At 45.3% G+C, this 27,766-nt stretch overlaps 1 protein-coding gene across 11 annotated transcripts in view; it reads left to right on the top strand.

The window, feature by feature from the left end:
* The window catches only part of KLHL18 (kelch like family member 18), a 57,181-nt gene extending 40,322 nt beyond the window's left edge, over positions 1-16,859 (top strand). For 6 of the 11 annotated variants that reach the window (XM_014828829.3, XM_070492957.1, XM_044755292.2 and 3 more), the window contains 7 exons: positions 1,138-1,336; positions 4,097-4,257; positions 5,528-5,664; positions 7,228-7,465; positions 11,021-11,125; positions 12,768-12,879; positions 13,619-16,859. In XM_014828829.3, the coding sequence (XP_014684315.1) occupies positions 1,138-1,336; positions 4,097-4,257; positions 5,528-5,664; positions 7,228-7,465; positions 11,021-11,125; positions 12,768-12,879; positions 13,619-14,005 (1,339 nt within the window). In that variant the 3' untranslated portion in view covers positions 14,006-16,859. The remainder of the gene's footprint in view (positions 1-1,137; positions 1,337-4,096; positions 4,258-5,527; positions 5,665-7,227; positions 7,466-11,020; positions 11,126-12,767; positions 12,880-13,618) is intronic. The other 5 variants (XM_014828830.3, XM_070492958.1, XM_070492956.1 and 2 more) reach the window with 1 other exon arrangement.
* Positions 16,860-27,766: the final 10,907 nt, after the last annotated feature.

The raw sequence follows: 27,766 nt of genomic DNA, 5'->3' as shown, positions 1-27,766 counted from the left end.
CCATCTCCCTCCATAGATTATCAGTCATAATATCAAAATAAGAGAAGGCCCATCCCCCAGTGGCTGCTGCTGTCACCAAGATTTCAGAAGCACATTGGGCTCATTTGGGATTTTCTCAGATGCAATAGTAGTAGGAAAACAACCATAATAAAATCAAGACAGCAGCTAACTTCATACCAGGCACCATGCTGAGTGCTTTTCCTACATTCTTACTTAATCATGGCCAGAGCCCTAGGAGATAAGTAACTGTTGTCATCACCTTTTTCCAAGTGAGGCTGTTACTGACACTTAAGGAGCCTAAGGAACCCGCCGAAGTCACCCAGTGAGCAGCAGGGCCAGGATTTACTGGGTGTCCCTGGCCCCATGAGTGCAGGTCTGCCTCAGGGTCATAGGAACGTGCACAAGAGGCCAGGGTTCGGTCTCACCATCACTGCTTGCTTACAGAGGGACTATGATCACATTTCTTAGTTTCTGTGAGCTTCAGTTTTCCATCTAAAAGTGAGAACAATTGCTACTTTGCAGTGTTGTTTAAAAGATTTTAGAAACTGTGTATGAAAGGCCTAGCAAAGTACTTGGCTCACTGATGGTGCTAGTAAGTGATAGCCGCCGCTGTTGTTTCTGCGTGTCTGAACAGTTAGGCCCAGAGCGCCTCTTTCTGTTTAAAACAGACAGAAGTGTAAGGGTGCTGATGTTAGAAAAGTCATCTCTTTGCTTGGTTTAAACTCTTATCCTACAACTCAGTGCCTTCCTGGTGACCAGAGGTGGGCACTCAACCAAGAATGTCAATGGCTGAAGGAAAGCATACAGGTTTCCCAGTACGCGTTCTCCTATTCTTGTCTCCTGAGAGCTGCTCCGCGGGACTTCCCAGAGAGTTCATTCCACCTAGACACAGAGCACTAGGCCTGAAGGCAGGACCTTTGAGGATAATCTGTCTTAATTTTATACCTTTCCAAGTTGAGTCCCAGAGAGTCATGTCTGATGTCACACAGGGAGTTTTTAACAAAGGTGAGGACAAAGCTTGTTTTTTTTTTTTTTTTTTGGTTCTGTGGCTCCACCCAGAACCAACCTGAGAATAATCAAAGATAACATTCTTTCTTTCTCTAATTTTTTTCTTTTCATCTTTTCTTATGCCAAAAGGCTTCACCCCAAAAATTGCCTGGGCGTACGCCAGTTTGCTGAGACAATGATGTGCGCTGTGCTCTATGATGCGGCCAACAGCTTTGTCCACCAGCACTTTGTGGAGGTGTCCATGTCAGAAGAATTCCTGGCCCTGCCCTTGGAAGACGTGCTTGAACTGGTGTCTCGGGATGAGCTGAACGTCAAATCAGAGGAGCAGGTCTGCAAAGCACGGCAGCATTCTGCAGGCGACATGGCTGCTGCTCTCTCTAAGCTTTGTTTTCTGTTTTTGTTTTTTTTTACAAAATGAAGAACATGATGTATATGAAGCTATTGTTTATTATGGGTTTGTTTTATTATTTCCTGTGCATTTTCATGAATTTTTTTTTTTACATTTTAGTGTGTAAAGAATATTCAATTGATTTTATCAACCCTACTTCCTTATTCTTGGGTGTTCAGGTTATTTCCAATATTTACTATTAGAAATTATGCCACTGTGAACTGGAAATAAGCATAGATAACTTTTTGAAAGAGTCTTATTCTAAAGAAGAGCAGAGCATTGTGGCGGTCAGTGGGGGTGAGAATATGAAGTCAAGTGGGGTGTGTTTTTTTTGAGGTGAGAGAAATTGTATTTTCTCTGCTGATGGGAATATTCCAGAAGGGAGGGAAGAATTGGGGATGTAGGAGAGATGGGAGAATAGTTGCTGGAATGATGTCCTGGAGTGAGAAGAGACAGAGTCTGGGACATAAGGGGTGTGTATTTGATAGGACCGCAGACCGTTCACATCCACCACTGCAGGAGGGAGAACAGGACACCCCAGATGCAGGGCGAGGGGCGAGTGGGAAGGGAGATACTGGTAGAATCTGTTGATATTCTCTGCTGAATTGTTTCTTTTATTTTCTCAGCTGAGAATGAGAATAAGGAACAAGTGTTAGAAATGTGAGGCGAGGTCAAAAGATATGAACTAGGCCTCTAGGAGAGGGGGAGAGTAAATGGTTTTTGTTCCTCATTTTGATTGATTTGCGGATGTTGAACCATCCCTGTGCCCCTGGTATGAATCCCACTTGATCATGGTGTATGCTGTTTTTAATGTGTTGCTGTATTTGGTTTGCCAATATTTTGTTGAGGATTTTTGCATCTATGTTCATCAGCAATATTGGCCTGTAATTTTCCTTCTTTGTGTTGTCCTTGTCTGGCTTTGGGATCAGGGTGATGTTGGCCTTGTAGAAAGTGTTAGGAATTTTTCTGTCTTCCTCAACTTTTTGGAATAGTTTGAGAAGGATAGGTAATAAATCTTCTTTGAATATTTGGTAGAATTCTCCAGAGAAGCAGGGGGAGAGTAAATGGATGATGCTAGGGAAAAAGAGAGGACTTTCTAAAGGAGCCAGGGCCTGATGAGATTAGCAGTCACATATTTAAAATAAATTGGTCAGCTCTGTTGTGTTTTCTGTTAGCCGCATATACTGCTGCAGGTGCAGAATAGGGGGTGAGTTGAGTTTAAAGAGCTGGACTTTACTTGGGGGGGGCGGAGGGTAAAGATTTTTTCCAGGTGAGTGTGATTAAGGGAGATAGGAGTGTAGCATGGGAATTGAGGGCACCTGCATAATAACCCATGGAACCCATGCTGGATGAGAGAGGTGAGGAAATAGGCCAGAGGAGGGACCTGAGAGGGAGGTTATGGAAGGGTCAGCAGTGTCACAGGCTAAGTGGAGGCAGTGACTAAGCTGGAAGGATTAGAGGCAATAGTCAGGCACTGGTATACTTAAAATAATGGAAGATGTGAAGCTATTGGCAGAGCAAGATGTGGATGATCATAGGGTCCTTGAAGGACAAAGAAGACATCTTCTGGGGGTGGTCAAGGAGAGCCTAAACAAGAGTGTAAGGTGTTAAGAGTGTAGGGTGTTAGTAGTCAGAGAGGAGTGAAGGATGATCCTTTTTGTTCAACAAAGGTGTGGTGCAAGTTTTCTTAAGAGGATAGTGAGTAAATGTTACTTTGAGCAGAGGCTGGCAAGGGCTGGATGAGTGAAGGGTATTGAAAGTTTGGACCTGGCCCTGCAAGCACTGGAAGCACTACTGTGGCAAGGCCTCTGCCCATTTGGTCAGTTGGGAAGTCTAATCAAGGTCCATGGCAGAGCAGCTTGGGATATTTGAAATCAAGAGTCCTAGTCTATCATGAAGCTGTGCTTCAGCAGGAGGAGCTCCAGCCTCCAGGAGGCAAGCCATAGGGAGGTTAGTCCCAACTTAGCTCCTATCCTTAGCGTCTGAAGAGCCCTCACCCCTGAATATTAGAGAGCAGTAGAAAAATGGACCCTGAGCTTGGCAGCATGGGTGCTGAGATTTAGAGGAAAGAGCCCCATCCCAAGAACAAAGAGTTCTGTCTCTAGCTCTTCCACTAGTTAATATGACCTGTGGCAGCTCACGTTTATTGGAGTGATATGTTCTGTAAGGGCTGTAGGGTTTTGGAGGGAGATGTTCTTGTGGCTGGAGCCATTAGGGAAGGCTCCTCAGAGAACATGGGGCTGGAACCAGGCCTTAAGGGGAACGGGTTTGGATAAAGACAAGGAGATGAGGGGGCATTCCAGGTGAAGGGGACAGCCAGCCTGGCTAGAGTAGGGGGTGGTGGAGAGAGTTTAGGTTAGGAGTAGGGTGCAAGAGCAGCAGGAAGGAAGGTAAACAGGTATTTTGTTGTGAGGCAGAAAGGAATAAGGAGCCATTGGTGGGTTTTCATTAGAAAGTCATAATGAAAGCCAGAAAACTTTTCTAGTAGCCTAGGCTTGCGTTGCAAGAGACTGGACTGAATGGAGTAGCTGCAGAAGTGGAGAGAAAATAATGGCTTCAGGAGACAAGCGGGAGGAAAGATTGATGGGTCCAAGAGACTGCCTCAGTGTATGCAGTGGAGGGTTTGAAATTGGGGGTACAGGGATGTGGCCTCTGGTTGGAAGGAGTTGCTGCTAGAACTTCCACTCTCTGTCGTGGCAGGTCTTTGAAGCCGCATTGGCTTGGGTAAGATATGACCGGGAGCAGAGGGGGCCCTGCCTGCCCGAGCTGCTGTCCAACATCCGCCTGCCCCTCTGCCGGCCCCAGTTCCTGTCAGACCGAGTGCAGCAGGATGATTTGGTGCGTTGCTGCCACAAATGCAGGTGAGCAAATGTGGGCCTGCACAGGACACTGCCTGGACAGAAAAGAGAACTTGGCCACTTAGGCCATTTCTGTGCCAGCTCAGGGGAGGAAGGATTGAGAGTGGTCAGTCTTAATTCATGGCACACGGATGGATCTGCTTTCTGTCTAGAACCTGGGGAGCCTGAGTCTTACACCTTGGGCAGAGAAATGTGTCATGTGGGAGCATCAAGGTAGAAGGAGCTTCCTCCACTCAGTTATCTGAGGATTGTCTAGCATCCCCATCCACTGAGCTATTTATGAACCTATAGGCATCTGTACTGCCTGCCCTGACTCTGTTCACACCCAACAGCCAACTTAGTGCTGACCTCCTGGTGCTCCTTGCCCTCTTCAGTGAACATTAGTCAGTGTGCTGGCCTCAGGTGGGTTTGCCATCTACAGTGATGGGCAAGGGGGAAACATGTTCACCAGCACGAAAAATTTACCCAGAGTAAATCAATGACAACATGGTACAGCAGAGCTACCAAAACAGGTCAGAAGACGGCAGCCGTATAGGAGGATTGTTATAAAAGTAGAGCAGCAGAAAAAAATGTTCCTCCTCCTTCAAATTGCTTGTCATAGTCACAGCTAGTTCAGGAGGAAGTCAGTGGCTTAGTGTAAGCGGTGTGAATGTGTGTGTCAGATAAAGGTCAAGGCGTGGCTGAGGTAGCCGAAACCTCGTGATGAGCAGTCTCAAGGGTGCTGTTGAGGAGTTTAAACTTGATTTTCTGATAACGTGTAGTTATCAGAGGTTCTTAGAAAAACAGTTTGGACTGAGTGAGAGGTGGAATGGAGGGTGGGGCTGGAGGCAGGGAGCAGTCAGGAGCAGCTGGCTTCTGCTGCCATGGTCCAGGTGAGAGTTGGTTAACTGCAGGGCGTGAGCCACAGGGGTGGAAAGGAGGAGCTGGGGCTGAGTGGTAACTGGATGCAGGCTGCTTGTTGAACCTCCCCAAGGCCAGCTATTCAAGGCACAACCCTGTTTGTCTTCTGCCAGGTGTATGCCTGTTAGAAGATACTCACTCTGACTAAACTAGAGGTGGGCTCTACTCACCTTGCCTCTCCAATTTTGAGCATGTTTCAGTAGCTGTGTATGGTTTCCCCTGGACTCACCTGGGTTCTTTGAGAGCCTGAGTTCTTTGAGAAACCTTCCAGGTTTCCGCTACCGTTGTGAGTGAGGGAGCCAGGCTCAGAAATACAAATGTGGACCAAGTGGGGAGAATACCTCCTGTCCTAGCATCTTGCACCTTATTCCAGGGACCTGGTAGACGAAGCAAAGGACTATCACCTCATGCCAGAGCGCCGGCCCCACCTGCCGGCTTTCAGAACTCGGCCTCGCTGCTGCACGTCCATCGCTGGGCTTATCTATGCCGTGGGGGGCCTCAACTCAGCAGGTATCTTGCAACTCCCCTTTGCACAGCCCAATCTCGGACTCCATGGATGAAGAAGCACCAAACAACCTAGCCTGGCCCTCTGGTTCCTCTCCTTTGTGTGTCACCACCTTTGTCCCTCTTGTTTTTATGTAATTGTTCTGCAGTTAGAGCATGTCAGATATTAATACCATTGGATTAGAATATGAGAGCTAAAAGGGCCTTTATAAATCCTTGAGGCCTAGCCCCTTTACCTTACAGATGGGGAAATTGAGGCATAGAGAACTTTAGCTACGTTTACACAAGTTGTTTTTGGCAGAGCAAGGACTACGACTCAAGCCCTGATTCCTGAGCCAGCACTCTTTCCCTAATATCACGTTGGCTATGGGATTTACACAGCCCTGGATAGGATGCAATCAGAGACCCACTTCTGTTACCAGGCTAATCACATTTGGTCACATGGATCTCTGGGGTTAGACTGAGAATGTCACCATAAGAAGGAAGATTCTCCAAATACACAGGGTCTGTCGTTGTCAATAATACTTTTTACTCTTCACCTCTTACCTCCTGTGAAACACACACAAGCTTTCAGTCCGTGTGTCATTGGCAGCTCTTGTATCATACAGTCAGGTTTTTGGGAAAGCTCCTTGGGGCCCCCTCTCCTCCTGCCCACCCAGGCACATTGCAGGGAAGGAGAGATTTAGCAGAGAGGGCAGTGTGGACACCTGAATTTTTGCAGTACAGTGGCACAGGGAGTTGTCACTTCTGATGTGAAGGCCAGGCCTTTTCACGACGTCAGTCAGGTTTGTGGGAGGTGGGGAATTGCTGGGCAGTCCTGGGCAGTTTTGTTTTTAATTGAAGGTTAATGAGAGGTGGGTACTAGTCTCTGCTGCTTGTTAACCATATGACTTGGAAAAGGTGAGACCTCAACTAGTTAACTCTGGAGTGTGGCAGGTGCTAAGTGTCCCAAAGCAGAATAAAACAGGCAAGGGGATTATTTTATTTGATCCTAAAAAAACCTGACAAACAAAGTAGGGTTGGAATTATCATTCCTCGCTACTATGACTACTATTTATTTACTTATTATTTATTGAGCAATTAATATGTTCTAGAAGTATGCTAGGTGCTTTACTTATTATATCATTTCATCCTCACGGGAGCTCTGCCATAGAAATTATTTCTGTTTCACATGTGAGAACAGAAGATGGGGATACAAAGCAACTTGCCCAGGGTCACTTGTTACTAAGTGAAAGTCGGCATTGGAACCCATGCCACTCTCTGTGGGCGAGCCTCCTGCATTGGGGAAATAGTGTATCCAGTTGCCTTCATCTTTGGCTTTAGGCAGGTGGAGTACCTCATTGCAACTTAAAACTGCCCTCTCTAAAAAGTAAGTGCCTCCTGTCTGATTCTGATTTTCCTTAAAGAATTAGGTTTGAGGGTCCATCGTGGCTGAAATTTCTTAGTGGGCCCTTCTGGCTTGAGTAATTCTGTGGGAGGAGCTGATAGAATCAAGTCAAACGTTCCATGTAATCATTGCCCAGCAGCTGTGATCTAAACGAGTGGTCTCCTTTGTTTTAATTTGAGTAGCAAATTTTTATGCAGGTGATTCCCTGAATGTGGTGGAAGTGTTCGACCCCATCGCCAATCGCTGGGAGAAGTGCCATCCCATGACAACAGCCCGCAGCCGCGTCGGTGTGGCTGTGGTGAACGGGCTTCTCTATGCCATCGGCGGGTATGATGGCCAGCTGCGGCTGAGCACTGTGGAGGTCTACAACCCGGAGACAGACACGTGGACGAGAGTCGGGAGCATGAATAGCAAGAGAAGGTATTCTGGAAGCCTGAGCATACACACTGAGCATCTGGGGAGCGCCATGCTAGACAAGCAGACACACAGGGGCACATAATAAAGTAAATACAAGTTCTGGCCTGGGAATTTCCTTCAGCCAGGCCAGCCACTGCCAGTACCTCCTGGGAGCCAGCCCCCATCGCTTAAAAGTAAAATCCCTGCCTTGTCCTATGAGGAGCTTGGGGAGACGAGGCACAGACATGTGGAAGTTGTATTGTTATTTAAATGCCAGTTAAGAACTGAAAATGTGTGTTATGGAAGATTCGAGGAGAAAGAGAAACTGGACTGGAACGTCTGGAAGATTTCAGGGAAGAGGTGGGATTAAAGTTGAATCTTAAAGAATAAGGAGGATTTTATTAGTGATAAAAGGAAACACGAGGTGTTTTTCTTACTTTCTTTCCCCCAGGGTCCCTGTCAGACTTATGCTTTCACTACCCAGAGAGTATATGAACCATAGTAATGTTCTTCAATTCAGGGCTGCCACACATTCCCCCGGGCATGAGCACATAGGTTTGGTGAGGTGGACCAAGCTTATATGTCTCTTAACACATTCCTACTACTTGTTTCCTCCATCACTTGCCTGTTCACATTTCCTCAATAAGAAGTGGGATTAGAGGACATCCAGTTAGTGCCTCCATTTAGTCTTCTTAGGGCTAAAGTGACAGGTGGCATCTTTCCTTACAGCCGACATGTGTGGAGTATTTACCCAGTTGGACAGTGGGAGCTTTGGAGTGGAGGGTGTAACTGGACAGGTTCTTCCATTCTTCTCTGCCCTCAGTGAGGCCACACAGAAGAGTGGTTTCAAATGGCACTCTGATGTTTCTCTTCGGGACTGACAGAGGAGAGGAAAGCAGTCCAGGGCCTCTACTGTTTAACCAGAACAGCTCTGTGTTTCTCTCTTTTACATAATGAGCTTCCTTAACATATGCCCAACTTTAGGGGATAAAAGCTAAGTGAAATTTTTTTTTTGAAAGGGGCAGTTTGAAAACTACTGGACCAGTTGCTTTTTTTTTTTGAGGAAGATTAGCCCTGAGGTAACATCTGCCGCCAATCCTCCTCTTTTTGCTGAGGAAGACTGGCCCTGAGCTAACATCCATGCCCATCTTCCTCCACTTTATATGTGGAACGCCTGCCACAGCATGGCTTGCCAAGTGCTGCCATGTCTGTACCCGGGATCTGAACCAGCAAAACCTGGGCCGCCAAAGCGGAACGTGCAGACTTAACCTCTGCGCCACTGGGCCGGCCCCTGGAACAGTTGCTTTTTAAGGCCCTTTCTGCTTTGTAATTCTGTGGTGTAAGTATTTGCCTTACAGACCCCTTTGTCTGCTCATGCTTTGGGTTTTCTACTTGTAAGATCTCATGGCTGCAAAAAAAAAAAAAAAGATTCAGTGACTGCATATGTGCTGAGGAAGAAGAGTCAGTGTGGAAGTCCTTTGCCACATAAAAGTGTCATGGCCATAATACACATGTTCTGTGTTCAGCAGTGTTTGTGTGTGGCCTCAAGTCGGGAGGAGTCTGCCTTTATATCAATAAGACCAGATTCACAAAGGGTCAAAGTAAGTTCCTTTTGGAAGGAAAAAATATGTCCGTGAGATCTGCTCTTCCCAAGGCGGTGAGCTGACGCTCTCCTGGTTCCTTCCACCGGCTCCACCTCGGGGCTTCCTTTTCCTCTCCTTGGATCCTTTGCAGCTTTCTGTGGCCTTCAGTGACTCATTGCTCCCTGTCTCCAACCATGAGTGCCTTTTTCGCTCTGACTGCAGTCAGTTGTTCTTCCTTTATGTCTGCTCTGGGCCACTGCCTTGCTTTCAATGTCACAGGGTTTGGAGTATTGTCTGGAAGGAGAGTCCTCTGGGTGATCCTTCCCCTCGCTGTGGCTAATGCCTTGTTATTAGTAGCATGAGCCCAGCTCCATTTCATCCCCTTTAAATTACAAGCTACCTTAAAATGTTCTCAGTCACTTCTCTCCTGACATCCCACACAGCTCTCTGTTCCTGCCCATCGGTGACAACCTCCTTTCTGCCATCGTCGTTCCTTCCCCTATCGTCCATGGCACTTCTCTCATGGACTATTCCAGTCTACACAGATCAGCATTTCCCCTTATCCTTTCACACTTGTCTTTACCACTTAGTTGACAGTTAATCTTACATGGTTTTTTGGCACCACTTAATTCATATTGTTGTTGAACTCCTGTGTTACTACTACTGTCTACTTCTAGAGGGATAGTGACCTATCTAGTGAATTTGTGATCTTCCCACAGTCCTTCCCTAAGGCAAGTTATTTTCCTATCTCAGGCTGTTTTAGAGTCTATTACCATCTCACTCAAAGGGACATTATGTGGATCCGTTTGATTTGTTATGTACATTTGAAAGGTGGCAGTAAGCCTGGTATATTTTATTTTCCTGTTTGTAAGATACCCAGATTCATTTTTAATCTTCTCCAGCATCAGGTTTGAAAACTGACTCGAGCAGCTCGGCATTTGTGTTTAATTTATCCTGAGGCTCTGTCTAGAACAGATTACATGATTATACCAGACGCCTGGGTCTTTGATATTAGGGAGCTTGGCATGGTGAACAGCATGGGAGTCAGGCTTGTCTCATTTTACTCTGAGCATGCCTCTCACTGGGCAGCCTCAGCAAGAGAGCCCAGCCTCCCTGAGCCATGGCTGCTCATCTGTACAGTGATGATGGTGATACTTCCTTGCAGCGTGTGGTGAGGGTGGAAAATAGCAAGTGTAGAGTACCTGACATGTGTAGTAGGCATAACAAACAGAAGCTGTTGCATCACCCATTAAGACAAATTCAGGCCATGTAGGCCCACATATGTGATGAAAAGACATCTGTCAAACTTGATAGTGAATTAAATGGGAAAATCAGGGTAACCCAGCAAACATATGCTGGGGGCCTGTTATGTACAAAGCACCACCCTAAGCTCTGTCAGAGTCACACAGATGAAGATCCCTGTCTTCCAGGAGGTCCACACTTGTTAAGAAGTGGCAGGTAGATTCCCAGTTTCCCATGGTGCCAGAACGTAGCACCTGTGGGCAGGAGCTTTGGCTTGTTCACCACTCTAATCCTAGTGCCTGGGACAGGTGCCTTGTGAGTGCCTAATGCAAATCTCATGAGTGAGTGAGTGACTGTGACAGGTGCTGTCATAAAGAAGCTGCTCTGGAAGTGTGGGGCTGGAAGAGAGTAATTCTTGCTGAGAGATCCAGGACAGAAAGAGAGAGAGAGGAATTTGACCTGGGCCTTAAAGGTAAATTAGAGCCTGAGCATGGCAAGGTGTAAGATGAGCATTTCAGACAGATCAAGGACTAAGAAGAAATAAGGAGGGAGGTAACCGCGGGCAATGGGGTCGGAGGCAAGAGGAACCACAGGGCAGCTTCTTTCCCTTCAATTTTATACCTTAGTCAACATACATGGGATTTAGGTGTTTTCTAGAAAGAGTCATGGGTGGTTAGGTTTACTTCTCAGTGACATGAGGGGCTGCCCGAGGAATTCTGAGGCCCATGTGGGATGACAGTTCTGTCTGTTTCAGTGCCATGGGGACTGTTGTGCTGGACGGGCAGATCTACGTCTGTGGGGGCTATGATGGCAACTCTTCCCTCAACTCTGTGGAGACCTACTCACCTGAGACGGACAAGTAAGGACTCCAGCTCCCCTGGGGCAACCGGAGCTTGCTAAACAAAGATGAAAAATTAGAACTGTAGCTTTTTATTTAAGCTTCTCAAGGATAGAGAATATCGTACCTTTTTAGCCCCTATAGTACCTTGCATATAATTGGTATATAAAAACCTTTGGTTAAATGAATGAGTGATTAAATAAATTTTAGAAGCCAATAGTCTACATAGATACTTGGAAACATTCATTTAATAGTGTGTACCTCTTAGCTAAATCAGCCCATTTTAATGGAAATGCAGAAGAAAGGGGATAAAAAATAGATCAACAGCACTTTCTAAAGTAGGATACGTATGATTTGGGTAGGATATGATTTGGGGGAAAAAAGCAAGGAAAAAAAGTCACATGGTCAAATGGTCAAATAAGCTTGGAAAATGTTGGTATCTGTACCACCAGAGTCCTTATCTTTCCAATTGACATTTTAAAGGCTCTGAAAAATTCTGTGGTAGGAAACCCTATTTAATCTCATTTTATATAACATCTATCACCATCTTATGGAATTATTTTGTGGAACACTCTGGAAAACAGGGGCAAGGTTAACCCAAATTTTTCATTTCGGTATTTGAATCTTCTCATATTATGTGACAAAGTATAAGCAAATTTTAGTTGAATGGCTTCATCAGAATGCTTTTAAGTCAATATTCCATTCACTTAACCAACTTACTGTGTATTGGACAGCAATATGGGTATCTGAGATCCTTAAATAGCACCCAGTCTGCTGGGGCCACAGCGCGTTGTGATCATTCTACCCTGGAGACCTGTGTCTGGAGCTCTTGGGCACAGAGTGGGGAACATCTTCATCTTCCCCACAGTGGGGAGAGGCAGGGTTGCAAGGATGTCTTCTGAGGGGAGACCCATCATGGATAGACAGTGGGACATGTGCATCATAGGCAGAGAGACATCAGGGAGAGGCTCAGAGATTAGGAAAAAAAGTGCTCAGTGTGACCAAGGAGCAGGCATGGGTGGCACATGGCAGGAGGTAATGCGGGAAAGTAGATGAGGACCAGGTGATAAAGAACCACATTAAGGAACTTGGGCTCTGCCTTAGAAGAAACAGTGAGGAGCCACTGGAGGGATGTGCTGTGTGGAGTCAGGATGGGCTGGTCTGAAAGCCAGGCCACCTGTAAGGAGGCTGTTGCAGTGGTCCAGAGGAGAAAACAGAGGTAAGATAGTGGGGATGGGAACAAGCAGTGACTAGGAGGCAAACCAGAAGGGACGTGGTTGACCACAAGAATGTTGAGAATGAGGGAGAAAAGGACATAAAAACGCTGAGTTTATAAATACAGCAACTTGATAGCTCATGGTCCCAATAGCAAGACCAGGGAGTCCAGAGGAGGAGCAGATCTGTAGAAGAGAGAGGCCTTGTTTGGGACCTGCTGATTTTGAGCACCAGTAGAGAAGACTAGCTTCAGATCTGAGGCTTGGGCAAGAAGCAGCAGCCAGAGAGAGCCATCAGCAGAGGTGGTGGGAGAGAGGAGATAAGAGGTGAGGAGATTGTCCAGGGCGAGAGGGAACACTGCACAGTTTGCCCAAACCCTCCTAAGCTGTCAGGAGGACAGCAACACCAAATCTCATGGCTCCCTTCCTACTTTGGTTCTTTCCCGAAGGTGGACAGTGGTGACCCCAATGAGCTCAAATCGCAGTGCTGCTGGGGTTACAGTCTTTGAGGGCAGGATATATGTGTCGGGTGGCCACGATGGTTTGCAGATCTTCAACAGTGTGAGTATGAACTCATCCTGGGCTAAGAGTACCTACTCCTTCCATCTTTGAGAGTCAAAGGCAATTCTTTGGAAAAAACTTCAGCTTTGCCATTGCTGGGTAAAGTATCATCTAATGAGGTGTCGAGCCATCTGCTGTGTGCTCTGAAATTCTTTCAAGAATGGGAGCCAGTGTGCACAAAGGAGGGGCAGAGTGTAGCCATGCCACCCCCTCCCTGACCCCCACCCTGTTCTGTTTTCCATTGAATGCTGTTTGAGACCTGGTGAAATTCCCACCCAAAGTAAGCTCAATTATATACAGTGTGAATTTGCAAACAGTTGTATTCTGGATAATTTGTTTGCAATTGAATTTATTCTTTAAAAATACCTCGACAGCCATTTAGTGGTAGTTCCATAGTGTCAGTCAGTGCCGTGGTAGAACACACTCTGCACAGATTTCAGGAGACCCGGTATGATCCTGGCTCTGTCACTACATAGCAGTGCATCCTTGGGCAACTCCTTTGTTTCCCCAGATGTAAACAGGAAGTGTCAGATGAGGTGATCTATAAGTCCCTGTAAGCCCAAGAGCCAGTGGTGCAGTTGAGGAAACTGGGCACAGAGCCAGAGCACACACTGGCAGAGCTCCTCGTCCCCAGACCTGTCACTGGAGTCTGACAGTGTGTGGGCCACTGTGCCCTGTGAGGTTCCCCTGTGGCCTGAGCTTTGGCCCTGACTCGCCTGTACCTCTCTCCCCACTGCAGGTGGAGCACTACAACCACCACACGGCCACCTGGCACCCGGCAGCTGGCATGCTCAACAAGCGCTGCCGGCATGGAGCTGCCTCCTTGGGAAGCAAGATGTTCGTCTGTGGGGGCTACGATGGCTCTGGCTTCCTCAGCATTGCTGAGATGTACAGCTCTGTGGCAGACCAGTGGTCCCTGATAGTCCCCATGCACACACGCCGGAGTCGGGTCTCCCTGGTGGCCAGCTGTGGGCGCCTCTATGCTGTGGGGGGCTATGATGGACAGTCGAACCTAAGCTCGGTGGAGATGTACGACCCAGAGACGGACCGCTGGACATTTATGGCCCCCATGGCGTGTCATGAGGGAGGGGTTGGCGTGGGCTGCATCCCTCTCCTCACCATCTAAGGCAGAAAAGGTGGGATGTGGTGGGGTAGGGATCTGGTACAAACATAGGCACTTCCTTCCGGGGACAGTCCCTCTCAGGAGAGGCAGTGGACCAGAAGAGGGGGTGAAATGTGAGCTTGCCGGAGGTACAGTTTTTCCAGGTGCTGAAGTCCTGCCTCACTGTGCTGCCCTTGTGACCTTCAGGCCTAGGTCATCAAGATGCACAGCATGGGACAGAAGCCTCTCTGGGTCTTGCAGCTGGTGACACGGGACTGCTTTGCTGGTCCACACGTACACAGGCTCCATCCAAGCCCAGCTCCCACCTGCCACAGCTCTGTGGGCCACCCACTTGCAGAAGGCCTTCCATCTGATGCTCCTCCTCGCCTGCTGTTCTCCAGCCATGGGGTGGCTGCAGTGGCCAAGCCTATTGGAAACTGGGGTGTGGCTGAGAGAGGGACGTACTCCAAGTGTTCTCACTGCCTGCAGTGATGCAGCCAGAGCAATGTGCTAGTTGCACACAAGCACCTCCTCCTTCCATCTTAGGGCACAGAGGATTTTTGACCTCATTGCTGGGTAAGCAGGGAGAAAAGAAGCTTTTCCTATGTCTAATTTTGGGATTTCCATGAGGTCTTTTTCATCTTGTTCAGGAATAACAGAAGGAAAAAAAAAGATACTTGAAAGAAACTGAAGGAAATTTAAACAAAGAAGCACTTGAAAGAAACTAGAAAGAAAAATACTTTTTTTTAAATGAACATTTTTTGCAAGAAGAAAATGTAAAAGACACTAAAGGCAAAAAAATGTGTTTAAATGGAAAAACCACCCAACATGAAAAGGGCGGTATCTGCTTCCACATTCGGATCCCAGGGTCCTGAGGCCTCGCACAGCACTTGGGGTTCCCTCTGAGCCCCAGTGTGTCTGGAATCAGTGCAGTCTTGACTGGTCCTGTAGCAAGGTGCTCATGGGGTTTGTCTTCACACCCACCATCAGAGGACTTTTTTAATCATAGGCTTAGTGAGTTGGCTGCATTACTGCCACTCTTCTAGGTGGGAGCTCCCAGCTCATCGCTGGAGGCTCCAGATGCCCCTGTGGTTACCTCCCACTGCCACCATGACGCTCATTCAGATTCTGCACTCCCACTTTTCATTCCTTCCTTAGTTGACCAGCAGGAAACAGCAGGTCTAGCCAGCTTCTCACTTGCCCATCTATCTATCATTCTTGGATAGTTCTCCTCATTATAATGCTTCTGGGGCACATTGACCATTTGTACCTCTAGAACCTAACCAGGGACTTGGTCCTTCCACCAGCCATGGGCTGGCTTGGTCCAGTAACCTCGTCTACCCAGCCAGTCCACTATCCTCCATCTATTCGCCAATTCCAGGGGTCTGGCCTCCCTTCAGCCCCTGGCAGACTGACCAGCAAGATGGACCTTTACATTCAAGCAAAGCTGGCGTTATGATATAAAGAACTAAAGGCTGAAAGAATCTCTTGCTGCTGCAAAGAACAGATTTTATATTTCTTCCTTTTTGATCTTAGCAAATGACCTCTTGAAGAGACTCCATGCTCCTTCTTCCTCCTCCCTGGATGGGACCTTGATGCAGCACAGCGGGCCCCAAACAGGAGGACGCTTTCTATTACCAGTGCACTGGGCAGTGGGGCTGTCCTTCAACTGCTGCTGCCAAAATCTGCTTTTATAAAATTCTTCCAGTAGAGACTAAAAGAAAATATAATTTCTTTAATGCAAGACTGGGTCTTAGGGTCCCAATCTCCACCTGATTGGTCTCCTGTCCCTTGCTGCCTGCCTGGGGTGGCCTGGAAGCCTGTTCAGAGAGGCACAATGTGGAGCCTGAAATCCCAGGACTGTGAGGTTTACCAGTGTGTGCAATCGCCATGTATCCAGAGGGAAGTACCTTTGTTACCTGCCACTTAGGAGCTGGGCCTCTGCTACACGCACTTGAAAGTGGTGTTTTTATTTTATAAGGCTCAGCAATCTGATACAGTTTAGCCTGGGCTCGTGGTGGAGCTCTGGCATTTCTCCTTCCCTCTTGGTTTGCCTATAGAGGTAGACTCAGAAGGTAGTTGGGGTCTGTGTCTCCTGTTAGAGAGGAGTCTATCAGTACCTGTCTCATTGTTATAAGCCCCTTTCTTCTGTGAATTTGAAGCAGCACTGACTAGCCTGGACTGTGAAAGTGTTAGGAATCAAGCAGTGGGCCTCTCCAGGTCCTTAGGATGCTGGCTGGCCCAGATTTTGCCGTTGGGGATGATAGATCATTTTCCGATGGTCTGCTGCTCTTGTGGTGGCCTTCCTAAGTCAGTGTTAGAAGTTACACTGCTGCACCTGAGGTCAGTGTTTCCAAGAGGAAGTCAGTGCTTGGTTCTGGGCTCTGAGCACAAGTGAGCAAACACCACCATTTTCACACTCTTCACAGTAGGTTCCTCAGTCTGATGGTGAATGTCTGTTTGCAAATGGTTGGTCTGGCCCTTGGGTGTGGGAGCCTTTCCAATAACACCATGCAAGAGAGAGACATCACCCAAGGATACTGTGAAAAGGGTGTAAGAAGGAGGTAGGACAGACACTGTGCTCAGTGGACCTTGGGACCTAGCCCAGCTCTGTGCAGAGGACTGGCATTCACTGTCCTTGGCCATTTCCCCTTCTTAGATAACACACACAGCCTTCTCTTCTGTATTTCATCTGAGATCAAAGCCAGGAGGGGAGCTGAAGACCAGCCTTTTTATTTGACCACAGAGACGTGACAAGGTAGAAATTCTGTTCCTCCCCTCCAATTTGTTTCCCGGAAAATCTTACTTCCTTTTATTTATAGAATGCATGTCTTTTGTGTTAAGAGACCAAAGAGAAATAAAGAGTACACTCCTAATATCTTCTTGCCCTTTCCTGATTTATTTTTTAAATATTAAAAATAAATATTTTTATTGTAATTCAGTGAAAAAATATATTGGACAAAGTAAAAATATTCCTGTGAAAATAAGGGAAAAGCCAGACGTATAGCATAAGCAATCTTTGGAGAGACATGTGTGTATTTTATAAGAATGGGTTCTGGTGAAAAATATGCAAAAGACTTAATTAGCATGTTGCACATTCGCTCCTGTCCAGATCACCACACTTCTCTTGGATTTCCCCTTTTCTTCACTCACAGCCTAAAACTCCAGAGTCCCCCATGGAATGTGGCTGGTCTGTTGACTGCCTGGAACCAAAACCTCCAGCTCCTTTTTGATGAGGATAGACCACAGGTGCTTAACTTTGGTGCACATAAAAGTCACTGGAAATTTTTTAAACCACAGATTCATTCATAGAGCCCTCTCACAGACCAGTTCCCTAGGGCTGGGGTGCAGCTCACTCACTGTGGTGTGGGCAAGTTTCCATGGTGATTCATATGCTCATGACAGTGTGAGAAGTGGACTCCTGTGTTTCGTTTCCACTTCCCCAGATGCAACCACATTCCAGATCTGCCTTTCTGAGATTACACCCTGGTTACTGTGGTTGTGGCTGTGAGGAAATGCTTCATTCACAGTTTTCCAAAAGTCAGCTTATGGTCAGTCTCATCCACTGGGTGATGGTTATACTCTTAGGTCGCAACTTTATTTTTTAAGTTTTTGGGAGGGTATGTCACTCCCCCACACCCCACCAGCACTTGTTTCACACACAAACTGTCGATTCTCACCTGGTCCTCTTAGGAATCCGCACACAGTAGGTAGCATAGCTCATTTTAGCATAAGCCTCAGAAGGGCTGAGTAACTGACCTGATTCATCAGCTAAGTGGTAGTAGTCTCGAGAATCGAGACCAGATCTCCACACTCACAGTCCAGTTCGCCTGAGAGAAGCAGTGTCTTTGAGCTTTGAAGCAGCTGATCCATCCAGCCTCCATGCCCAGTGTGTGGAGGTCTGCTGCCCAGTACTGTGATGGACCTTGGGGAAGCAGACTGGGCAGCAAGGGAAAGAGAAGAAACCATGTCTGGATTATAGAAGGAGGCACCTTTGTGCTGAAACGGAGGAAGCCAGATGATCTGCCAGCTGTGTGCTGTGGGAGAAAGGTCAAATGCCTCTAAAATAATAACAGCCCTTTCCGTGTAAGCTAAAGCCACCTTGCTCAACCAAGAGCCCATGGGTGAAGAGTGGACCAGTGAGCTCTAGCTAGCCTCATCTGCTTGATTTTGCATTTGGTTTTTTTGTTACTGTTGTTAGGATTCCCCTCCCCTCAAAACTAGCAGCAGAGCCCATTCCTCTTCACCCCAAAGATAAGCACTACTGGTTTTTACTGCTGCTCGTAGTAACACATTAAACAACCAAAAAGTAGCAAGGGAATCACACAGTTCTCATAGAAAGTACCCCAGTCTTACTGTTTCCAATTTCATCTCTAGTGGCACACAGATGTTTCTCTTTAACGGAGCTCAGGTCCCTATTTATCTTTTTCTAGGTTTGCAATTCAGGATAAAAACACAAATGCCATGCCCTGGCATAGAAGGCTGCTGTGATCCGGCACTTCGCCCCACTCAGCCTCCTCAAATAGTCCTTCAGGGTGTCAGTTTAGATGTCACCCCTGCAAGAAAGCACCTCTAGTCGGCCTGGTGCCCCACCTCTGTGCCTGTCTCTGACTGTATCCCACTGGGGCAAACGAAGCCTGTTTGCTTGTCTTACCGCTAGATGGTGAGCTCCCCAAGAGCCTCCATTATTGTGTCCCCAGCACCAGGCACGTAGAAGAGGCACAACCACTATGTTTCTTGAGGAACTTGAGGACAGTCGGGTATATCGAGATTCATATTCTAGTTATGCTTCCTACTCTTCCTCCATTTTGCATCACTGATTTTCTAATAGTTTCATTGAGGTATAAGTTATATACCTTAACATTCACCCATTTTAAGTGTGTGATTCAATGATTTTTAGTAAATGTACAGAATGTGCAACCATTACCACTATCCCGTTTTATAATATTTTCATCAGTCCAAAAAGTTCCCCACTCTCACCCCCATCCTTGAACAACCATTATTTTGCTTTCTGTCTCTATAGATTTGCCTATTCTGGATATTTAATATAAATGGAATCATACAATATGTGGTCTTTTGTGTCTGGCTTCTTTCTTTAGAAGAATGTTTTTGAGGTTCATCTGTGTTGTAGAATGTATCGGTAGCTTGTTTCTTTTATTGTTCCTGAATAGTGTTCCACTGTATGGATATACCACATTTTGTTTATCCACTTTTTTTCACTGATGGATATTTAGATTGTTTCCAGTTTGGGGCTATTATTGAATGATACTGCTATGATGTACAAGTCTTTGTGGACATATATTTTCATTCCTCTTGGGCAGATTCCTAGGAGTAGATTGCTGGGTTATATGGCAAGTTTATGTTTAACTTTTTAAGAAACTGACAAGCTTTTCCAAAGTAGCTGTACCATTTTAGAATCCCACCGGCAATGTATGAAGGTTCAGGTTTCTCCACATCCTTGTCAACTCTTGGAATTGCCTCTCTTTTTGATTATAGCCATTCTAGTGGATGTGAAGTGGCATCTCATTATGGTTGTAATTTGCATTTCTCTAACAACTAATGATTTTAAGCGTCTTTTCATGTGCTTGTTAGCTACTTGTATATCTTTAGTGAAATATCTATTCAAATCTTGCCCATTCTTAAATTGGGTAATGTGTCTTATTAACGAGTTGTAAGAAGTCTCCACATATTTTGGATACAAATCCTTTATCAGATATATGATTTGCAAATATTTTCTTCCTATTTGTGGCTTGTCTTTCTATTTTCTTAATGGTGTCTTTTGAATTGTAGAACTTTTAAATTTTGATGAAGTTTGGTTTAGCAATTATTTCCTTTATGGGTCATGCTTTGGTGTCATATCTTAAGAACTTTTTGCCCAACCCAAGGTCATGAAGAAATCCTTCTAGAAATTTTACAGTTACAGCTTTAATGTAGGTGTATGATTCATCTTGAGTTAATTTTGAAAAATTCATCTTTTTGTGCATGGATATCCATTTGTCTCACCACATTTGTTGTAAAGACTATCTCTTCCTCCATTGAATTGCTTTGGTACCATTGTTGAAATCAGTTGACCATAAATATAAGGGTTTATTTCTAGACTCTCAATTCTGTTCCATTGATCTTACATTCCTGTCCATGAGCAAATACCACACTGATTGTATGGATATTGATTTCTCCAGCTTTAAAGTAAGTGTTAAAATTGGATAATGTAAGTCCTTCCACTTTATTCTTTTTCAAAATTTTTTTGACTATTTTGGTAATTGCATTCCCATATAACTTTTATGATCAGCTTGTCAATTTCTACAGAAAAGCCTTTTGGAGTTTTAATAAATATTGCGTTGAATTTATAGATCCATTTGGGGAGAATTGCCATTCTGACAATATAAAGTCTTCCAATCCATGAACATAGAATGTTTGTGATTTGTTTAGATCTTCTTTGATTTCTCTCAGCAATATTTTTGTCATTTTCAGTCAAGTCAACACTTCTTTTGTTAAAAAGTTCATAAGTATTTTTTATGCTATTGTGGATGGAATTGCTTGTTTAATTTTATTTTATATTTTTTTGGTGCTAGTATATAGAAATACCATTGATTTTTTGTATATTGATCTTGTATCCTGTGATCTTGCTAAATTCATTTATTAGTTTTTATCTTTTCAAAAAATTTTCATGTGTGTATATTTCTTGGATTTTTCTACATACATGACATGTCTTATGTGAATAAATACAGTATTACTTTTTCCTTCCCAATCTGGATGCTTTTAACTTTTTCTTGCCTTATTGCACTGGCTAGAACCTCCAGTATAATGTTGTGTAGAAGAGGCAAAAGTGGCCATCCTTGCCTTGTTCTCAGTCTTAGGGAGGAAGACATCCAGTCCTTCACCATTAAATATGTTAAGCTGTGAGTTTTTCATCAGTGACCTTTTTCAAGTTGAGGAAGTTTCATTCTGTTTTTAGTTTGTTGAGATTTTTTGTCACGAATGGGTATTAGATTTCATCAAATAGATGCTTTTCCCGCATCTATTGAGATGATTGTGTGGTTTTTATCCTCTAACCTGTTAATATGGTATATAACATTGATTTTCAAGATGATTGATCCAACCTTGCATTCCTGGGATGAATCCCACTCAGTCATGGTGTATAATCCTTTTTATGTTGCTGGGTGTGGTTTGCTAATAGTTTGTTACGTATTTTTGAATCTACATTCACTGGAGGTATTTTCCGCCATTTTCTTTTCTTGTGATGTCTTTAGCCAGTAATACTTGCCTCATAAAATGCTCCTCTGTTTCAGAAAGAGTTTTTGAAAGATTGGTATTTTAAAAAAATATTTGATAGAGTTCACCAGCAAAGCAATCTGGGCCTTTTATTTGAGGGAAGATTTTAAATTTCTAATTTCTTCACTTGCCTAGGGACCTCCTGAGAGTGGGCACCTGCTTCTCCGAGGGGGTTAGACCCTTGTGGTTAGGGAAATTCTTGCCCCATCAGCAGGGATTGAGATTACCAGAGTGAGCCAGGTCTGTGCCCTTATAAGCCCCTCACTTTCTCGCTTTCCCTTGTCTAGGGATGCTCACCTCTCCTTGTCTGAAACATCTCTGTTCTCCACTCTTGTACTGCCCACCTCCACCTCTTTCTAACTTCCAAATATAAGAGGCCTCAGAGCTCAGTCCTGAGCTCTGATTTCACTCCATACACTCTCCCTAGCTGATACTGCCCTTTCCAATGTGTTAGGAAGACACCTGGAGTCCTGGACCAGCACAGATTCACATACTCACTTGGATATGTCCCAATATGACTATATCCAAAGTGGAACTTCAAACCTAGTGATCTCCTAATTTTCCCCACCCTCATAGTGCATCTCTTGTCTTCACAGTTGCTCACTCAGGAACCCAGTGTTGGGTTTTGGAGTGGGGAAGGGATGAGACTCATTCATCATCTTCTCCATCAGCCAAGCCATGACCTAGTTCTGTTGATCTACTTCCAATCCAATTCTCTCCTGCCTCCACACTAGTCCACACCCTCAGCATATCGCTTAGAACCTGGATCACCACAATGGCCTCCTAACTGGTCTTCCTGTTTCCACCCTTGCATCCCCTGCTGTCTATAGGCAGCAGAGCAGCCAGAGTGAAACTGTAAAGCTGTAAATCAAACCGTGTCTCTCCCCTCCTAAGACCCCTCCAGTGCCTCCCTGGGGCCTCAGCCCCTATTCTCCTGTTGGGATGGTCTATGGGCAGTTCAGATACGGCTCCCCTAACAGATAAAAAGTGTGGCCCCCAGAAATCATGGTCTGGGGCACTTAGCCCCTTCATCCCAAGCAGAGCTCCCCTTGGTTCTTTATAGAGCATTTGGCCATCAAGTCTTTCAGATCCTCCCAACAGCCTGGTTGAAAAGACAGCAGGCATATTCCCATTTTAAAGAGGAGGAAACAAAAGCTGAGAAAGGGGAGAAGACCTACTCAAAAGCACTCCATAAGTGGCAGACAGAAAAAAATCAACGGGTAAATAGATAACAAATTGTGATACATCCCTCTTTGGCAATAAAAGGAATGAACTACGGATAGAACATGAACGAATCTCAAAATAATGATGCTTAGTGAAAGAAGCCAGACAAAAAAAGTATATGCTGTACAGTTCTGTCTTAGTCTGTTCAGGCTGCTATAACAAAATACACTAGAATGATTGGCTTATAAACAACAGAAATTTATTTCTCACAGCCCAGGAGGCTGGGAAGTCCAAGATCAAGGGAGTGGCTGATTCAGTGTCTAGTGAGCTCCCACTTCCTGGTTCACATATAGCTGTCTTCTTGCTGTGTGTGTCCTCACACGGCAGGAATGGCAAGGGAGCTTTCTGTAGTCCCTTTTATAAAGGCACTAATCCCATTCATGAGGGTTCCACGCTTGTGACCTAATGACTTCCCAAAGGCCCCACCTCCAAATACCATCTCTTTAGGGGTTAGGATTTCAACATATGTATTTTGAAGGGGGGCACAAACATCCAGTCTATAGTAGATTCCATTTATGGAAAATGCAAATTAATCTATAGTGACAGAAAGCAGATCAGTCTGTTGCCTGAGGACAGCAGGAGTGGGGAGGAGGACACAAGGCAGAATGCAGGGATTATAAAGGAGTGTGAGGAAACTTTGGTGGATGGTGGACATGTGCACTATCTTGACTGTGGTGATGGTTTCACAGGTGTATACTATGTCAAACTCATCAAAACATACATTTTGAATATGTGCAAGTTATTGTATGTCAATTATAGCACAATAAAGCAACGGAACACTGATTCACCCTTTGGCTTCTGAGTCCCCAAGGTCTGCTGTCTCCTCTGGGGCTCCAGATCCTGGAATGGAGTTCATGCCAGATGCTAAGGGGACCTGTGGGCTCCAAGGGCATCATGGTCTCCATCACACAGGGACAATCCCAGCTTAGCAGCTCCTATGCTGGAGTAGAATGTGTCCTCCCATGTGGGTAAACTTCAGGATCCTGCTTTTATCATTTGACACAAACATTTTCCTTGACATTACATAGTCTTCAAGATTATCACTGTTTCGAAATGCTTAATTCCTTTAGGTATATGCTCACCTCATACATACCCCTCCTATTTCACATAAATACAGAAGTGTGCCTCATATTCATGCTTGGCTAGAGTGTAGCTCCTACGTTTTTCTTTTCCTTTTTTGCTTGACTGCCCCCTCAATCTCCTACCACTTGTGTCAGTAGCTCCCCCCACAATAACCTGTGTTAATACCCTGATCTATTTTCTTCTCTATTTTTCTCTATACTCATAAAACCTTCTATACATATCCTTATGTCCATATTTGGGAGTTTTTGTCTGTTTTACAGAAAATGGATTCTATTGTAGATAATTTTTTGAGCCTTCTTCTCCCCACACCTTCTACCAAAGCTCTAACGCATTTTTTTTTATTAAGATTATGATGATTACAACCTTGTGAGATTTCAGTTGTACATTATTGTTAGTCATGTTGTGGGTACACCACTTCACCCTTTGTGCCCTCCCCCCACCCCCCCTTTTCCCTGGTAACCACTGATCAGTTCTCCTTGTCTATATGTTAACTTCCACCTATAAGTAGAGTCATATAGAGTTCGTCTTTCTCTGTCTGGCTTATTTCGCTTAACATAATACCCTCAGGGTCCATCCATGTTGATTCGAATGGAACAATTTTGTCCTTTTTTATGGCTGAGTAGTATTCCATTGTGTATATATATACCATATCTTCTTTATCCAATCATCAGTTTCTGGGCATTTAGGTTGCTTCCACATCTTGGCTACTGTAAATAATGCTGCGATGAACATAGGGGTGCATGGGACTCTTGGGATTGCTAATTTAAGGTTCTTAGGATCAATACCCAGTAGTGGGATGGCTCGGTCATAAGGTATTTCTATTTTTAACTTTTTGAGAAATCTCCATATTGTTTTCCATAGTGGTTGCACTAGTTTGCATTCCCACCAACAGTGTATGAGGGTTCCTTTTTCTCCACAACCTCTCCAACATTTGTCACTCTTGGTTTTGGATATTTTTGCCAATCTAACGGGTGTAAGGTGATATCTTAGTGTAGTTTTGATTTGCATTTCCCTGATGATTAGTGATGATGAACATCTTTTCATGTGTCTATTGGCCATACTTATATCTTCTTTGGAGAAATGTCTGTTCATGTCCTCTGCCCATTTTTTGATCGGGTTGTTTGTTTTTTTGTTGTTAAGCTGTGTGAGTTCTTTGTATATTATGGAGATTAATCCTTTGTCAGATAAGTAGCTTGTAAATAGCATTATGATCAGAAAAGATGCTTGATATTATTTCAACGCTCTTGTATTTATTGATGCTTGCTTTGTTTCCCAAAATATGGTCTATCCTTGAGAATGTTCCATGCGCACTTGAGAAGAATGTGTAACCTGCTGTTTTTGGATGAAGTATTCTATATATATCTATAAAGTCCATCTGGTCTAATTTTTCATTTAATTCTATAATTTCCTTGTTGATTTTCTGTCTGGATGTTCTATCCATTGGTGTTAATGGGGTGTTGAGGTCCCCTACTATTATTGTATTGTTGTTGATGTCTTCTTTTAGTTCTGTTAAGAGTTGCTTTACAAATTTTGGTGCTCCTGTGTTGGGTGCGTATGTATTTATAAGTGTTATGTCTTCTTGGTGGAGAGTCCCTTTTATCATTATATACTTTGTATTTCTTTATCTGTTTTGCTTTGAAGTCTACTTTGTCTGATATTCGTATAGCGACACTTGCTTTCTTTTGTTCATTATTAGCTTGGAGTGCTGTCTTCCATCCCTTCACTCTAAGTCTGTGTTTGTCTTTGGGGCTGAGGTGTGTTTCCTGGAGGCAGCATATTGTTGGGTCTTGTTCTTTGATCCATCTTGCCACTCTGTATCTTTTGATTGGAGAGTTCAATCCATTTACATTTAGAGTGATTATTGAAATGTGGGGGCCTACCGCTGCCATTTTATGTCTTGATTTCTGGTTCTCTTCCATTTCCTTTGTTTCTCGTCCCATGGTTTAATCTGTTCTGATGGAGAGCTGCTACTCTCTGTTGTTGTCCTTCTACTTATCTCCTTTGCTCTTGGTTTTGTAGCCCCTTTCCTTTTTTTGATTTTTCAGGATTGAGGGTTTTCCTGAGCATTTCTTGAAGAGGAGGTTTTGTGACAATGAACTCCCTTAATTTTTGTTTATCTGGGAAAGTTTTTATTTCTCCATCGTATTTGAAGGATATTTTCACTGGGTAGAGAATTCTCGGCTGCAGGTTTTTGTCCTTCAGATTTTTGAATATATCATTCGACTCTCTTCTAGCCTGTAAAGTTTCTGCTGAGAAATCTGCTGATAGCCTGATGGGGGTTCCTTTGTAGGTTAATTTCTTCTGCCTGGCTGCCCTTAGTATTTTCTCCTTGTCGTTGACTTTTGCTGACTTCACTACTATATGCTGTGGGGTTGGTCTTCTTGCATTGATAAAGTTTGGAGATCTATTGGCTTCTGTCACATGAAGTTCCATCTCTCTCCCCAGGTTTGGGAAGTTCTCAGCCATTATTTCTTTGAATAGGCTTTCTGCCCCCTTCTCCCTCTCTTCTCCCTCTGGTATACCTATAATCCTTACGTTGCATCTCCTAATTGCATCAGATAATTCTCGGAGAGTTTCTTCATTTCTTTTTAGTCTTAGTTCTCTCTCCTCCTCTGCCTGCAGGATTTCTATATTCCTATCTTCCAAATTGTTAATTCTTTCCTCCATATTATCGGCCCTACTGTTCAGTGCGTCTAGATTTTTCTTAATCCCCTCTATTGTGTTCTTCATTTCCAGTATTTCTGTTTGGTTCTTCTTTATAGTATCAAACTCCTTTGTGACATAGCTCCTGAACTCGTTGAGTTGTCTATCTGAATTCTCTTTTAACTCACTGAGTTTTTTAATGATGGCTGTTTTGAAGTCATCATCATTTAGGTTATATATTTCATTGTCTTTGGGATTGTTTTCTGTGTATTTGTCATTTTCCTTCTGTTCTGGAGATTTAATATATTTTTTCATATTGCTTGATGGTGTAGATTTGTGCCTCTGCATAGAGATAGAGTTTAGTTACTGCTTCCACTTGTTTCTACTGGTGTGGTGGGGGAACAGCTGTTTATACTGCACCAACCAGGAACACTATCAGCTGTTGCTAACTGGGCCTGGGCCCCTCCTCGTAGTCACAGTGGTCCTGTGGTTTCCCTCTTCAGCTGTGGGGGCTGTCACAAGGGGGCTGCAGGCTGCTGGTGCCTACTGTTGCAGACCACCTAGACGTGCTCCCTCCCTAGGGTCTGCAGCAGTGTTATGGGCTTTCCCAGCAGCCAGGGTTAGGATCACTTATATTTGCAGCTCTGTCACTGTTGGCGCCCACAAAATCTCACTTGTCCACTATGGGTCACAGCAGAGCTATGGGCATCTTCCGCAGTCTGTGGTTAGCTCACCTAGCTATGCTACTTTTGTCCCAGGGTCTTCCAGCCTTGTGGTTGCCGGGTGGGTGCTCTCTACTAGTTCTGTGCAGAGGCTTTTGCTGAGGCTGCTGTGAGACTGTAGAATTTCCCCCTGGGCCACAGAGCCAGGTCGCTGGAACTCCACCCAGCCCTGGTCCTCTCCCCCAGGATCTTGGGGAGCCCCTTGCCCTGTCTGGGGGATAGCCAGAGACCTTGAGTTCAGTGGCAGCTGGCCAGCTGCTGCCCTGCCTGGGATTCTCCTCTTTGGGACCCTCCCAGCATTGTGGATGCTGGGCAGGGCCTCTCCCCTATTTGTGGGTAGAGGCTATTCCTGCTGCCAGGACGGAAGCCCAGAGTTTCCTCCTGGGCTGTGGCACTGGCCGCCAGAACTCCACCCAGCCCCAGACCTCTCCCAGGAGATCTCCAGTAGCCCCATGCCCTGACTGGGTGATAGCTGCAGTCAGTGGGGCTGGCGGTGGCAGCTGGCGGGCTGCCGCCCCGTTTGGAATTCTCTCCGGGAGCCTCCCAGCATTGTGGATGCTGGGAAGGGCCTCTCTGCTAATGGCAGGTAGAGACTTTGCCTGCTGCCCGGATGGAACTCTGGAGTTTCCCACCCTGGGCTGCAGAGCCAGCCGCTGGAGCTCCACCCAGCCCCAGTCCTCTCCCAGGAGATCTCCGGTAGTCCCGAGCCCAGATCGGGCGGGAGCCGCAGTCCGTGAGACTGGCGGCGGCAGCTGGTGGGCTGCCGCCCGGTTGGGGATTCTCTCTGGGAGCCTCCCAGCATTGTGGATGCTGGGAGGGGCCTCTCCGCTAATGGCGAGTA

Source organism: Equus asinus, chromosome 21 (genome assembly GCF_041296235.1).
Source record: "Equus asinus isolate D_3611 breed Donkey chromosome 21, EquAss-T2T_v2, whole genome shotgun sequence".
Lineage (NCBI taxonomy): Eukaryota > Metazoa > Chordata > Mammalia > Perissodactyla > Equidae > Equus > Equus asinus.
Note: the sequence above shows the minus strand (reverse complement) of the source record. Positions and strands in the feature narration are given on the sequence as shown.